Below are 15,383 nucleotides of genomic sequence, written 5' to 3' on the forward strand. Positions count from 1 at the left end.
CTTTGGAGCGGGGATGAGCTTGGGGTGCCAGACATCGTATTGAGCCGCGCCGAACGGAAGGGGGCTTTGTGGTGCGCGGCCAGGACCGAAAAAATGTCCGACGCGCCTTAACAACATTTGGGGGACGCTCTAGAGGATGACGCTGATACATCATTTGATTTGTTTCGGGATGCAGAAGAACAGCCTGATAAGTACAATTATGATTATGATGACTATGTTGATGAATCCATGTGGGGAGATGAGGACTGGACAGAACAAGAACATGAGAAAGCGGAAGATTACGTGAGCATCTATGCTCACATCTTGTCCACCCCAGTAAGTGAACCTTTTGTATCCTTTTGCTTATATTTTGTTGTTCGTTCATAAAATCCATTAGAATAATTTATTTTTCATTCTTAAATTAAGTAATAAAAAATAAAGAAATAATTAAAGAATACAATCCTTGTCGAATTAGCAAAGATTTAGCTTCGAAATCCTTTCATTTAATTAGCCAGCCCAGCTTTTTTCTATGCTCTGATTTCTGAGGCCTGGTTTAGCTTGGATACCCCTTTATTTAAATTGAATTTCTTTTTTCCAAAATATAATTTACCAAATTTTTCATGACTCTGAGGTTCAACCCAATTCATCTTTTATTTCTTTTTCCTTCCGATACTAAGTAAAAGGATTGAAAAGGGTCAAATTTGGGCATGTCACAAAGAATTCTATCGAGCAAGAGATGTACGATTTGGTGTCTTAATGAAATACGAATGTTCCGTGTAAAAAAATTTAGGGAAGCAGTTTTCTTTTTCCAATCAGAAGCTTTCCACTAATCATGCTTTAGGGAACTAACAAGGGAGTCTGATGTCGTGCTCAATCATAGATATTGTTGCCGCACATAAATGAGCAGCCACGTTGACCCCTATTAACAAAGATAAACTAAAATCTATTATATCTCCCAATAAGTAAGATTCATGGTAATATTAGGGTTGCAAGCTGCATCCTGCATAATCCCACGAAATATTATGCATTGTATCCTACTGATAGCCGAACGCTCCTTATTATTGTCCGAGTGCACAGTTAGACACCAGGTACAATTCGATGAGAAGAAAATATAGAGACGAAGAACCCTGCACGTTCTGAAAAGAGGTGGTACACTGGTACCACATGGCAAAAAAAAAAGTGGTACCACGAAAGAAAGCAGATACATGTGAAGCTATTCAGCACTCTAGCAACAACCACAGTTCAGCAGCTTGGATACAGAAACAAGCTGGAGGAAACATTGAATGAAGTACACATCCATTACTCAACATACAATCAGAAGAAGCAACCACGCTTTAGTGGAAGCAATCAGAGAAAACAACTCCCAAGGCCAGAACATTGAGCATGAACTGTACACATTTGCACCCTGGAACAACCTGCCTAGGCAAGTTAATCCACAACTCTTTAGTCCTTTATCTGACCAGCGTTTGTTCAACATATGAACCACATGTAGATTAGGAGTTTAGGACAGAAGCTTTTTTTCAGACCAGTCAAAAACCACTAAAACTAGATTAAGTTAGAACACATACAGAACAGAAATACTTCCAAGCCTTGGTTGCGTTGGAACTGAGATGATAACAGGAGTGTATTTGGAGTTCACATGCTCTTACTCCCATACACTCAAACAGTAGCTAACTGTTTAGGATCGGAACATGCTTACACAACTCCAAAATACAGCTCCTTAGTTTACAAGAGGGCCAGGAGAGCTAACTAGGCATTTTCACAACTACTACGGGGATACACAGATTCATGCTCGAGAGGTCAGGCAATACTCCAATGATCAAGCATCAGCTTCCAAATTCTTAGAATGTAGATTAAAGCACATACACTTGTCAATAAGAGCCTCGGATTCGTTACCGTATTCTTTGAACCTGTACTCGTCCAGCTTAAAGGCTGATGGAACCTTCCCTTCGCTGTAGCATCGGTTACACAAGCTAAACGAGTGCTTTGTCTCCTTGAACCGCGAGCCGATGATAGGATACTGGCATATGGAGCAGGTATGGCTGCCATGGCGAACATGATCGCTATCTTCAAGCTTGACCAATGTGCTGAGAATTCCAAATCCCCAATCAGGATCATTGAACATTTCAAGGAACTCGGTGTACGACACCATGGTAGGGTCAGACTCCCCATGCATTTCAAGCATGTCGCTAGCCCCATGGATAGGTACGTAGACGGCACGAAGAAGTTTAATGTAACTTAGGGCATCACTTCGTCGAATCTGGCCCCTGCTGCCTTCGCTGGCAGGACGCCAAAGGAGTGCATCGAAGACGACACGCTTGCGCCGATCCACAGGACCAGAACAGATTGGAGCAATGATAGCAAAGAACATCCCAAGATCAACACGACCAGAGCCAGATGCATCAAGCACGGAGAGAATCCTTTCGTTCATAGCCTTGACAGCCCCCTGGAAGGTATCTGGCTTGAGGAAAGATAGCAGCCTCCGCAGAATGACCTCAAGAGCTGCTTTCCTGATAGACTTCTCTGGGATGCCGGTGCCCGAATAGGATACGGGGACATCGGTCTCATTCATCTCTTTCCTCAGAAGCTCGGCATCACAGTGGCCAAGCTTTGTCGTCCTCTCGAAGGCCCTTATATCAAGGGCACTGGCCAAATCCTGTCGCAATGTGGTCTGCCTCCCAACCCTCTTGAACTTGGATGGTTCCACGATAACAAAGGCTTCCTCTCCCTGGGCTGCATCATTTTTCCCTTTGGTTGCCTTTGGCTTCTTTTTCTGCAGCGTCTTGAGATGCGAGATGGCGTCATACACCTCGACCCTCTGCGTCATCTTAAACGCCTCCTTGAGCGCCTTCTTGGCCTCCTCGGACTCCCCCTGCCCAAGCAACGCGACCGCCTTGTTCAGCTGCGCACGCCAGTGGTTCGGCCGGATGCTCAGCACACGGGTGTACATCTCCGCAGCCCGCACGAAGCGGCCTGCATCCATGTTCAACCCGCCAAGATTGTACAAGGCGTCAACATGCCCCGGTTTCAGATCAATGGCCTTCTGGAACTCCTGAACCGCGCGGTCATCGTCCCCCACCGCGTGCAACGCCGACCCGAGATCGCAGTGTGCATCGGCGTAGTCCGGCTTGAGGAAGATGGCCTCCTCCAGCGCCTTCTCGGCCGCGCGGTACTCCCCGACACCGAACAGCGCGCTCCCAAGCAGCTTGAGCGCGCGGGCATGCGACGGGCACAGGATGGCGGCCTCCCGGTAGTGCTCGCAGGCGCCGAGCACCATGCCCTCGGCCTCCATGGCGATGCCGAGGTTGACGTGGATCTGCGGGAGGACGTCGGCGGAGAGGGAGGTGCCGTTGCCGGCCTCGGCGGCCTCGAGCGCGAGCAGGAACTCCTCCTTGGCCTCGGCGTGGCGGCCGAGCGCGTAGAGGCAGTTGCCGGCCCGGAAGTGCGGGCGCACGTCCGTGGGCTGCAGCTCGCAGCCGCGGCGGAAGCTGGCGAGCGCGTCGCGCGAGAGGCGGTGCTCGGCCAGCGCCCGCCCGATGACCATGTGGTTGTCGAAGGCCTCCTCGCGGGACCGGGACGCGTCGGCGCGGGTGCGGAGGACGGCCAGCTCCTTGACGAAGGTCAGGTAGTCGCGGCTCGTCTCGTCCCACTGCGGGGGTGGGAGGGAGGAGTCCGCCGAGCCGGAGATCTCCCTCGACCAGCCGGCCTCGGAGAAGGAGTCGGTGGCGTCGGTGGAGAGGTTGGGGGTTTTGCGTAGCTGCTTGGAGCGCAGGCGCTTGACGAGGATCTCGAGGTCGTCGAGCAGGGCCCAGGAGGAGTCGAACGCGATGCCGTGGTTGGGGGAGGTCGCCCAGGCTGGCGCGGCTGCGGCGGCTGCGCGGGAGCTGGAGGAGGGCGGGGTGAGGACGCCGAGCGGCCTGAGGTGGTCGTCGAGGAGGGAGGCGGCGGTGGCGGTGTGTGGGGAGGAGGAGGAGGTGGCGTCGGGGTCGTCGCCGAGGGCGATCTCGGAGGGGGAGGAGGAGTCGAGGGCGGGGAGGGAGAGTGCGAGGAAGTCGCGGTCGACGTCCCCCGCGCCGTCGTCGTAGGTGCGTAGCAGGCCGGCGAGGGAGAGGCCCTTACCGTCTGGGAGGATGAAGTGGGCGTAGGTGCGGAAGACCTCGTCGAGGATGGCGGAGATCTGGTCGTCGCTGAACTTGACGCGCGGGTTGACGGCGACGACGAGGCGGGCCATCTCGTCGCGGTCGAGGCCGCCGTCGGCGTTGGCGTCGAAGCGGTCGAAGATCCTGCGCACCTTGTCGGCCCGCGCGCCCCTCCCCGCCGACGCCGCCGACGCGGACAGCGCCATCGCCGGGAAGCCGCGGCGCGGAGAGGCGGTAGGAAGGAAGGGGGAGGCGGCGAATTTGGGCACGCGCGGGGGCGGGCAGCGCGGAGGCGGGATTTGAGGGGAAGAAAGGGAGGAGACGACGGAAAGAAAGGGGAAGGGGAAGGAGGAGGTGGCGGCAGGCTGGCGTGGCTGGGTTTGGTTCACGTGGATAGGGCGCTCCGCCCGCGTCGCGTCGCGTCGCTGGGTTCACTCTGCCCCGTCCGTCCGGCCGGCACTGCTCAATTTGGAGCCACATGTTGCACGTTGGGCCCGCGCCCGCCCGGGCTGGGGATGGAGGCAGCCGTCACGCTCGCTGTCTCGCACCGTTGCGCTTCGCAGTTGCAGTAGTGGACTGGCTGCTGCTGGTGGTGGTACCGCCGCTACTAGTGTACAGCAGGAGCGTCCTTCTGGTTCAGCTCTTCTACTTGCTGCTGAACCGGTGGTCCGGCACTCCGGCAAACAGTAGATTGGGTTCCGGGGGCCGGGGCCGTCGTCAACCGGACATCCGCCGTTGCTTTCTTGTTTTGCAGCAAGGATATGTCACCTCCCGACCAAGACCACCGGTATAGGCGGGTCCAATGTGCATGAGTCAATGAAACAATACCACCACCAACATAATTGGACACCGAAAATCAAAGACCTCCTACCTACATTTTAGGATGGAGGGAGCACGCTAAATTTGTTTTGGCCATCTTCATGTCAAAATTATGTACCAAAATGAAATGTCGAAATTTTTTCATAAAATATTCTACATGTACATCTCCATAATATATTTGCTTCCGTCAAGTTTCGTGAAAAAAAATTGTGGTCTATGCAAAAAAAAAAAAACATTTATCATGCGAAAATCCTTATTTTTGGCACCTAATTTTGTTATTTTTACACACGCCACACAACAAGTCGATTTTTCATGAAATACCTCTTTGAGCGCGTAGCACATGAAGATATACATGTGGATTTTTTGTTTCCAATTTTCTGACATTTTAAAATATGTCTGATATATTTCAAAATAAGGTGAGCGTGTGTTCCCATGTGCCAAGACATCGTTCCCCTAAAGGGCCTTTCAAATTAGTTATGTGATAACTAATTTGAAAGCCCCAACGATTCCAATAAACTTATGGAAGAAGCTGCGGAGAGGGTCACTACCGGAGGCAGGGGACAAGCAAGGCCTAGACACCCCTCAAAATGGAGAAATTCTTTACTAATTTCTGAATTTGAAATAAAAAAAAATTGAAATGTCATTGACCGGCACCCCTCGACATCGAAATTTGTTGATTTCTACCTCCGCCACTGGAGTGGGTAGCTTATTTTTTAAACCGTCAAAAGAACTGGGCCATAGTTTTTTTTTCAAAAGTCACTTGAGGGTCAACTAGCGAAAGTGGCAAATCTATACCTTGTCCAGAATCTAAGTGCATAGTATATATTTGGAACCGAGAAAATTTTGAGTGGTATTTGAGTATGCGGCTAAATTCTCTGTTTATATGGATCCTCAAGAAAAGACGTAATTTCTTTGGTTAGGACACGTAGTGGAAGAGGTGAAACGTGAGATAGTAGGCCATTTTTGGTTCACAAAATTTTGAAAATCGCAACAAACATAGGATTGGAATGACATGTCACGTTAAACCCTACATGGGTCAAAAACACGAGTTGTTTGTTGCGCCGGTGGAAAAACACGAGAATTTCTCTAAAGGGCTAAGCATGGTTAAGAAAAAAAGGCATGCCTAAGTGTGTGCTTTAGGCGCGCCTAGGCCTGGAGTTTAATCGTGTTATATGGGGGGTTAAGTGCGCCTGGCTTGCACTTAGGCACGACAGGCGCTAGGCAGAGGCGAAAATTGGAATTAAGTTCTAGCGCCTTTCCAAACATTGGGGTTAAGTGCACGCTAGAGTTGTCATCGTAACCAAGAAAAAATTAGTGTGGGGTTAGAACTAACGGAAATCTTCCCATTGAATTGCACGTAAAATAGATTATTATATGAAAAATTCATATGGTCTCCAATCCTACAAAGCAAGCAAGCTATATAAGAAAAACTACCATGGACTGGAATGCTCCAAAGTCCATCTTAAAATTCCTTTGTACCAAAGAGCCCTAAAATCAAACCATGGCCAATGTATAGTTATCATTTCCTAGTGCTTGTTATGAAGCCATAAGATAATCGTACCAACATGTGCCAGCTGATCAATTGATTTGCTGGCCTTGAAAGAGAAGCGTTTGTGGCTTTTGGCTAACCAACCAATCATAATTGCCGTAATCCGCCCCCAAGATACACCCAGATTGTCTATTAGTTGTAAAGCATGGACCCAACGCTTGCTAGGCGTGTACGGCAACCAATCGTAAGTGCAGAACTATGATTTAGCAAATAACCAACTATGGTTGCTTCCATGTTGCACCTTCATGCTCGCACTACCTGAAAGAATAAGAAAAATTAGGAAAAAGCTACTCCATAGAGGAAGGGTTCGGGTGATCGGGTCTAAGCAATATCCAGCTGAACTATAAGTATGTGTTGCACCACCTTCATGCTCGCTCTACCTAAAAGAATGGGCAGATTTAAAAGAAGCTACAATTCTGGCACAACTTCCATTGAAGAAGGGTCTACATCAAGACAATATCTAACTGCATTAATGTACTCATTGCAATAACAGAAGAACTAATAATACAACAAAACCTGTTCTGTTTAGAATGTTGATGAAGAACATTCACCAACTATTCTAGAGAGCAGTTTAAGAGTTGTAACAGCTCTTGGATAAGTTATAATTCAATGAGAAAGCCGGAGAACAGCTGTCCTTCTTTGGAATAGATAAATTGTACATGAATGTAGAAGCAATTATAAGAAAATGCAACTTGGTAAAAGTCCGTAACTATATATCATTATGATAGTGTTCGAGTTTCGCACCAGTCACTCTCGAATATACTGTGAAAAAGAAAAGTTCCACCACGCTAGTATTATTGTTCTATTTTGTTCTTTGTTGGATTTGTAGCAACAAGCCCATAGAATAGAAGTAGTCATAAGCATAATCAGCTATACAAGACGGTCCCCATAAACTCGGTAGGTAAAAATGAAGCATGCGACATCACATAATTTTTGGTACTCCCTCCGTCAGTTATTTCCAGACGGAGGAATACAATTTATGCCCAAGGCAACAAATTGCCACCCAATAAAGTACTAAGCAAGTCTCCTAAGTCCAAACAATGCACTTCTAGATAGAAATTTGCTGCAGTAAATCGACCATAAATGGTAGTCTTTCAGATCAAGTCAGATCTCAGAGTGATCAATAGGTGCTACAGTTTGACAATACAGTGATGCTTAAGTACAACAGTATCTCGAAAGATACTTCAAGTGGTAGACAAATTATATTCTACATTACATATATATCTCCATACCAAGTATCTTGGAGGACTGGCACAAGGGGCAGAAGCTCAGCTTGCTCTCGCACTCTTTGCACAGGCAAAGATGCCGGCAAGGCAGCAAGAGCATGCATGCTTCGCTTGATTTACAGACCCTGCATGCCGTCGAATCCTTGGAGTGGTTACTCTCCTTCGGCATCAGTTGCAAATTGACGGCACCACCATTGCAACAGGATGCAGTATCATCTACCTCACTATCGCCACAGCCTTCTTTGAAGTCCTTGCTTTGATGGGCACATACCTGTTCCAGGTTGTACTTGAGTGCGCTGATCATGCTCTCATTGTACTTGGCCCTTTGCTGCCACGCACCAACTTCACCTGCCATTTGTCTAATCTGGTCCTCCAGTTCAGAGTTCCTTTTGTTAATGTTCTGCACTTCTGACTCTTTATCCCGTATTTTTCGGAGGATCTTGTCTTCAACAGAGGCCAGCGCTTCAAATTGCTTTGCCTGAACCTTCTCCAATATAGACTGCCTCAGGCGCTCATTCTGCCAGTTAAATATTTTTGTTAGAAAACTAAAATATCTTCAACTGTTCAATACAAAATTTTCTTTTTAACAATACAAGTTCTGATAATATCTTATGTGAGGTTCAACCCAAACCTAATTGGAAATAATTCTGGCAAACAGGATTGAATATACTAGTAAAACGGTGGTGATACTTGCTTTGTCAAGTGCATCTTTTCTTTTGATGTTCCACTAACTCCTTCCCTGGCTCTTGTTTCTTTTTGAAGAGTCAGGTATGTTTCTTATTGCAAGGCGATGAATGAATGTATAGAAGTATTATTTAATTAACTCACAGGGTATGACCAATTTTATTGTGTCATTGATCGTGTCACTGTCCATAGAAAGTTGATATCTCAACTCAACTGAGCACATGCAACTAAAGCTTCTGGTTTGGTTTGCATACAGTATGGCACATACCCTATTTTTCTCTTTTCTTCCACTTTGATTACGAAAAATATCATGTCCTAACAAAATATAAGCAAGCTCCAAGTTCATATTAGCAACAAATAACTGCACAAATTAACTTAATAGCATTGTTTTCTATATGAGCTAAAAAAAACTGAATACTGGTGAAAATGATGTAGTTTGTTTAGTAAATGGATAATTTCCCAATGTTAAAGGAAGCTAATCGAGAATAAATAACTCAAATTTGCCCATCTACTAAAAAGTAGAGTAAGAGAGCTAACACGGCTAGTAAAGACATTGGTCCAATAGCAATTTCATCAAAATGGACATGTGATGCAGTTTTAATCTTTGATCAAGAAGAGTATGTACAGTAAAGTAACATGCAGAGTTGCAGACCATACTATGTTTGGTCAAATTACTTGTAAATTGTAATACTACAAGCAGCCCAGTTCACACATGCGTACTAGCGGTCGTTAGTCCCACACTGAAAAGTTATTATGGATTACACTAGCATATATGATGCTTGGGGATCCAAACATAGTAACTATCCGTTGATCATTTTGGGCAAAGCGAGGAAGAGGATGAAACCCAAGTAGCTGTTTACACAATGACACGTGCATAGACTCCTTCCTTATGGCTGTGTGGGACTGCCATTCAGTGAATTCTGGGCCCATGGATCATGTTACATGCCAACACCCAAGCACTTCATCCCTGGACCACATCTATTGTCTATCAGAACTCAGACGGCCACACATTTACTAGACATCAGGTTTGATCTGGTCCACGAGCAATGAAGGAAAGTGGATGCTAGATTGGGGGCATAAAAATGAGGGGATTGCTTCAGTATCCACCAAATAAAAGTTACAAAACTTGCATAGATCTTAAAAATAAGCGGTTAATAAGAGGCAATGGCGAAATCTGCAAGACCAAATCTGACTACAGAACATTGTGTCCATTTCTCTCTGGCCAAGACATTGAAACAGCAAAACTGGGTATAAGAATGCAACAGAAAATAAGTTGATGTGCATGCTTAATCACCCAGTAATCTTGTAGTCTGTAGTTCTAGTTTATCAAATGTTTCAATGTCCGGTGAATGTATTCACCTAGACCTACTGGCGGAAGGAAATAAGTGACAACCACAAAGGTTGGCATTGTCAGAAAGATCATTCCCACATTGAGAAGTAAGGAATGTCAAGAAAAAATATGCAAGGGAGAAACATGAACTGTTTTTCAGTTTTTTATGAGAGAAGAAATGTCAAAAGAGCTTCTAAGCCTCAACCAAGTAGCTCAGCAGCACCTACAGAAGATCTTCCAGTAGCAGATGCCACCTGAAAGAAGATATACCAGTAGCAGATGCCGCCTCTGAGGTGGATCTCTGGATGCACGACTTATGTTGCCTCCTCTGGCCGCCTATAGCCTGGTCTGCTCTATCTGCTACGTCTGGTCCAATTATATATTAAGATAAAAGGTTCTGATTTACTGGACTATTGGGGTCTGTTAGTGTTAGGTCCCTGGAGATTAACCCAATTGCGTGGACAGGAGATCGCACACTCGCCGTAGTTGGGCGCCACAGATCTCATTAGGAATTCCAGTGTTCAGGTGGGGTTCAGTTGGTCAAGTACGTTGCTGTTAATGGGGCGTAATGGAACCGAACAGAGTGGCAGAAGAAAGAGGAGTTTGAGACTTTGGTTGCATTTAATTGGACCACAAGATATGGGCAGTACCAATGATACATATACCCAATTTTCTCATATGTAATCTCCATCTTTCTATGTTTACGATTGACAAAGTTATATTTAAGCGACACAGTATGCTCATTCGCTCATTACAGCTAACGGCCATCAAGATCTGCTGCATGACTTGATGGCGAATGAAGAAATATCTAACATTAGCCAAACTAGAGTGATCAGAGACTATCTATGTGCACCCTTCACCTACACAAGTTATATGGCCCGAAAACATCAAAGCTTCACTAATTGACCCAACAAACCTTCGTGAACAGATCGAGAAGACCTCATCATGTAAACACTCAAACGGTCAAATGCACCACTGTTGCGGTAGTAGAAAATATCAAAAGGAAAAAAGGTTCTAAAGCACGTGACCTGGGCCCTGATGAACCGGTCCATATCAGCATCGAGCCGCTGGACCTCGCGGGAGAGATCGTCATCGAGCATCGGCAGCAGGAGCAGCGGCGAATCGCCAGAGGAGTTCCCAGCCCCGCTGCCGCCGCCTCCGTGGCGGCGGTCCTCCAGAGAGAGCGCCAGGCCCGTCGAGACCGCCGAGCCCGTCTGCAGGAAATCGATGGACGACATCTGCGAGTTCTCTCCCAGCAGCTCCTGCTCCCTCGGCTGCCTCCACCCCATGCCCGCCGCGGCCGTCAGCCCCACCGGGTCCACCACTACGCGGAACAGAGCAAGATACCTAGAAAAATTCAGCGTCTATCGCAGCAGAATTAAGAGGAGATTCGCGGAGGAAAGCTCTTACGCTGTGGCTGCCCGGCCTGATCCGGGAAGGCGGGCGGCGGGTTGAAGAAGGCGTAGGGCGCCGGGATCTGTCCGTCGACCGGCACTGGCAGCGCGTTCCTGCCCAAAAAAAATACGGCGTTAAGAAAGGGGATTTTAGCGCGATTCTTACTACCATACGGGAAAAAATGGAGAAAGGGCAGGGCGCGGAATTGAGATGGAGCACCTGAAGGGAAGAGGCGCCGGATGCTGCTGCGGCGGCGGCGGCGCCGCCGCGGGGTGGGGCTGCTGGAGATGGTGGTGGGAGAAGAAGGCCATGGCGAGGAAGGTGCGCGAGAGGGGAAAGCAGGTCGCCTCGTCGGAAAGGGAGGAGAGAGAGGACGGAATGGGGGCTCTCTACTGTAGTTCTTGCAATTAGAGAACGATACTGTGATTTGACTTACTTGAGAGTTGATGTGAAGCTAACATGTGGGGTCATGAACGGTGGAGCCCACTAGTCAGTTGGGTAGCTGTGCACTTATCGTGTTTCATTAGAATTTGAGGTGAATTTTGTTTAATAGCCCTATACATTGTCCCTAATCTACTCTCCTCCCGGAATATTCGAGGTAAAGACAGAATTTAGAAGCATTTCAGGGTTCAAAGATAAAAGTATGACGTGCATCGCGTTTTTCAAAAGCTCAAAGTTTTACTCTGTGGATTCATTCGTCTGATCTATGTGAGGTCGTGATAGATGGTTAGAACAGTTTTGCTAAATCATCTTAAAGAGTATTTGTGTCGAAATCTATGTCATGGGTTGTGTGATGTCTCCATGGTGAATCCCAAACTCCCGAAGTATGTGTATGTTCTAAGATTAGATGATATACGACTAGCACTATCGGCTAGCATACGAGATTTTTTGAAAATGAAAGAACGGTAGGATTGAGGCACGATGGTTGGTTGAATCAAACAGAAAGCAAAGGTATTCCGTTAATCAAATCATAATGGTAGTTCAAAATTTTACAAAGCAAGGATAAAGTATAACATCATAACATGAAAAATGTAGGATAAAATGGCATAGTTTTCAAAGCAAAATACATAATTTACAAAAGTTTCTTCACATGAACTAAGTGAGACTTCATGCGGCGCCCAACCTTTGATGGTGGCTGGGCGGGCTGATCTGGGGCCTATCTGGGTCTAGTGTTGTCTACCTGGTTGCATATGGTGTTGTGTGGTGTCTATCCATGGGCGGAGCCAGGGCCCGGCTAACCTGGGCAGCTGCCCCGGCTCCCATCGTGCATGTCTTTGAAAGTTAAGTAGACAAAGCTGGTTAAAATAGTATTTTTGGCTGGGCAAAATCTGCTATGCTTGGCCGCTTTTTTTTTCCTCGCATCTTGCCCAGGCTCTAATCCTGAGCTAGCTCCGCCACTGTGTCTATCGGCCATGCGGCTGGATGTTCCTTGTTTGGCTTTCTGAGTTTCCTCTACGCTGCCGGCTGATGGCGTGAGGGCTGCGGCGTGACTTTGAATGAAGGTGGCGATCCTTGGATTCATGTCTATTCGTGATGAAGAATTGCATGTCGCCGATCGTTATTAATCTTGGGTGGACTACCGAGTTTCAGAAGACTCCACCGATGAATTCTAAATGGACGACATGCCTGAAGTTTGCCAGTGCGGATGGTGCGCAACCATGTTTATTTCTAACTGTTTGGTTTCAGAGGGGTGTTGTGAAGCTTTGTGGTCTGTTGCTATTATGGGACATGCCTTAGATTCACGATGAAGTCGGACACGTAGAATGGCATGTAAATCGCGAACTGAAGACTGGCAATGAAAGTTTTGAGTTCTGAAGGTGTAGAAATTCTGGCTTGGTGATTTGTGATTTGAAGCAACAAAATTGGCAAGTGAGTACGACAGCACAGGAGAAATTTAGAGTCTAAAGGGTAAAAACCCAAAGTCTAACCTAAATTATTTATGCTTGACAGTAACTTTATTGAAGGCATTGTTTTGCTCCGAGGTAAAGAATGGCGACCAACTTTTGCCTACCACCGTTTCATTTCCAGCCAGAACAAGTATGCATATGCCCTCTTCTTGTGATACAATAGTATTATTCCCTCTGATTCAAAATAAGTACTCCCTCCGATCCTAAAAAAGTGTCGGAAGCACGTTATAATCACGTTTTGCAGTTTACCCCTTCTAAATTAATCAAAATCAGAACCAGGACAACTGCGCATGATAGGATCGCAGATCTCCATGGCGCTGGTGGCCGGCTCTAGCCTCGCCCGCCACAGCCCGACGAAACGTAGCCATGGCGCCAGCCGCCTTCCGCCCGCTACCCGTCGGCTCTGATCCATGGCGCTCCTCAACCGGAGGCGGTCAAACCCTAAGGAGAGGAGGGCTCTGATCCACGGCGCCCTCGACCAGTGGCGATGGCGGGTAGGACTCCACAGCCCGCTGGGGCAACGCTCCATCACCGGGAAGGTCGACATCTGAGAGGAGGGTCGGGGGCAATGGGGTTCTCGACTTCGTGTCCGGCCGGGAGGAGCAGTACCCACGCGGCCTCCTTCATAACTCGATCCACGCGGAGGAAGGGAGGGCCGTGGACTCGCAGGCCTGGTCCTGGTGCCCTGACTCCACGAGGAGTGCGGGTTAATGAAGTAAAAAAGTTCAAGGGTGTGTTTGTAAAATTCACTTTCAGACTTTTTTTTCGCATCTGAGGGAGTATCGAAGGTATACAAACTTTTGTACTAAATCACCGAACACTTACTATAGATCGGAGGGAGTAGTACTTTAACAAAGACTAGTAAGTAGCACGTGCTTTGCACGTCGCAACATATTTAATTTTAAAAAATATTTTTGTATTTTATTTATTTAGTATGCTAGTTGTTAATACTCTTTTTTTTTCCAAAATTAGTTAGACATAGTACAGTTTGACTTTTGAAAAACTAATACGGCTTATAAGAAGGAATGGAAGAAGTAATAACATGAGATCGTAACAACTAATTTTGTTAATTCATATGAAATATAAGTATAACCTATTACAAAGTTACACAACTTTTTTTATGGACAACTCAATGTGAGTATGTATATTTTTGTAATTAGATGGCTAAAACATATTAAGGGTCTCTCTCACACAGGGTGGCCCGCGCATTTGTATGCGAGACTATCTATATGTATAGTTTGCTGCCGCAACTTTTCAATTTACAAAAGCATTATTTGGTATCTATATAATTTAATACTTTGATAATTTTATTTTTATGTAAGTCACACAATTGTAATGTTAGATTTTATAGCAATGTTAAATATTTTCTTGTATTATTTATCAGAATGAAGAGTATGCTCTTTATTATTTCTATCCAGTAATTTAAATTAGTATGTTTGGAAAATTTAACTACGGTTTCACTATACTCTTAGATATTTTTATTCCCTTCTTTTGGTTTACAGGTTCATTTAAATTACCCGGCTTAAACATCTTTTGTCGATTTATTTAGTTTGATTTTCGTTTGCATCCACCAAATTGTTTTGCCGATTTCTTTATCTATTTCCTATCTTCTCCCTACTCTTCACAGTTCAGTATTTAGAATAGAGTTTTACTTAACTCATAAGTTGACTTTTGATCATTTTATGGTTTAGACACAATTTCCTTCTAGCCTCGTTCTTTCAATTTACATTATCCATTATTTGAAATACTAATAAAATAGCTCATCATGGTCAACTTTTTCCAAATTTTCACATACATATTACTTGTATTTTATCCAACCATTTTTTATCACTTATTTGTTCAGTACATGCTCAGGTGGAAACTGCTGGAATTTGGGGTATTTGGTCTTTGGCCCATGGCCCATTATCAAATTCTGAAACTCACATGACCCATTCCAATAATCAGTGGCAGCACTAGTGAGAGCTAAAGTTTAGTCCCACATTGCTAGTTGGGAGAGAGTTGGAGTGGTATATAAGGTGGGCTGGTCTTGTCCTAGTAAGTGAGTGAGAAGAGAGAGAGCCCTCGCGCACTCCTCCGCCGCCCGCCTCGCCTCGCCTCGTCACGACATGTCACGACGCGCCGCGGGTTGCGGGAATCTCGCCGAGCCGAGCTTATCTTTTTGCTGTTTTGGAAATTAATTGTGTAATCAATTTCGAGTCATTAACGGACGCGTTACTCAGCCGTTTTGCCTTCCGGTTTTTTTGGATCGTGGTTGTGCCGACTCGGACGTGGGTTGTGCCCCACGACCTTCCCGAACCGCACTATATAAGCACGGACTCCAACCCTAGTCTGTACCAGACGCATACGCTACTACCT

General features: G+C 46.2%; 2 protein-coding genes across 2 annotated transcripts; both read right to left on the reverse strand.

Annotated features, from left to right (window-relative positions):
* Positions 1-1,548: 1,548 nt before the first annotated feature.
* Positions 1,549-4,324, reverse strand: LOC124708868 (uncharacterized TPR repeat-containing protein At1g05150-like). Its single transcript, XM_047240507.1, has one exon. The coding sequence runs from the start codon at positions 4,322-4,324 to the stop codon at positions 1,799-1,801; it is 2,526 nt and encodes an 841-aa protein (XP_047096463.1). The 3' UTR covers positions 1,549-1,798.
* Positions 4,325-7,514: 3,190 nt separating this feature from the next.
* LOC124649468 (probable BOI-related E3 ubiquitin-protein ligase 3) lies at positions 7,515-11,494 on the reverse strand. The gene is made up of 4 exons (XM_047189094.1): positions 11,341-11,494; positions 11,137-11,234; positions 10,755-11,050; positions 7,515-8,229 (listed from the first exon to the last, which is right to left on the reverse strand). The coding sequence occupies exons 1-4, from the start codon at positions 11,430-11,432 to the stop codon at positions 7,699-7,701; spliced, it is 1,017 nt and encodes a 338-aa protein (XP_047045050.1). The 5' UTR covers positions 11,433-11,494; the 3' UTR covers positions 7,515-7,698.
* Between the last annotated feature and the right edge of the window lie 3,889 nt (positions 11,495-15,383).

This window comes from Lolium rigidum, chromosome 4, assembly GCF_022539505.1.
Source record: "Lolium rigidum isolate FL_2022 chromosome 4, APGP_CSIRO_Lrig_0.1, whole genome shotgun sequence".
Taxonomy (NCBI): domain Eukaryota; kingdom Viridiplantae; phylum Streptophyta; class Magnoliopsida; order Poales; family Poaceae; genus Lolium; species Lolium rigidum.

Bases quoted from the DNA above. Each gene is read 5' to 3' on its own strand.
- LOC124708868 (XM_047240507.1), bottom strand. From the start codon at position 4,324: ATGGCGCTGTCCGCGTCGGCGGCGTCGGCGGGGAGGGGCGCGCGGGCC.
- LOC124649468 (XM_047189094.1), bottom strand. From the start codon at position 11,432: ATGGCCTTCTTCTCCCACCACCATCTCCAGCAGCCCCACCCCGCGGCG. The intron at 11,051-11,136 runs GTAAGAGCTTTC...TGTTCCGCGTAG, and splicing joins TCAGGCCGGGCAGCCACAGC to TGGTGGACCCGGTGGGGCTG. The intron at 8,230-10,754 runs GTCACGTGCTTT...TTTAACTGGCAG, and splicing joins ACCGGTTCATCAGGGCCCAG to AATGAGCGCCTGAGGCAGTC.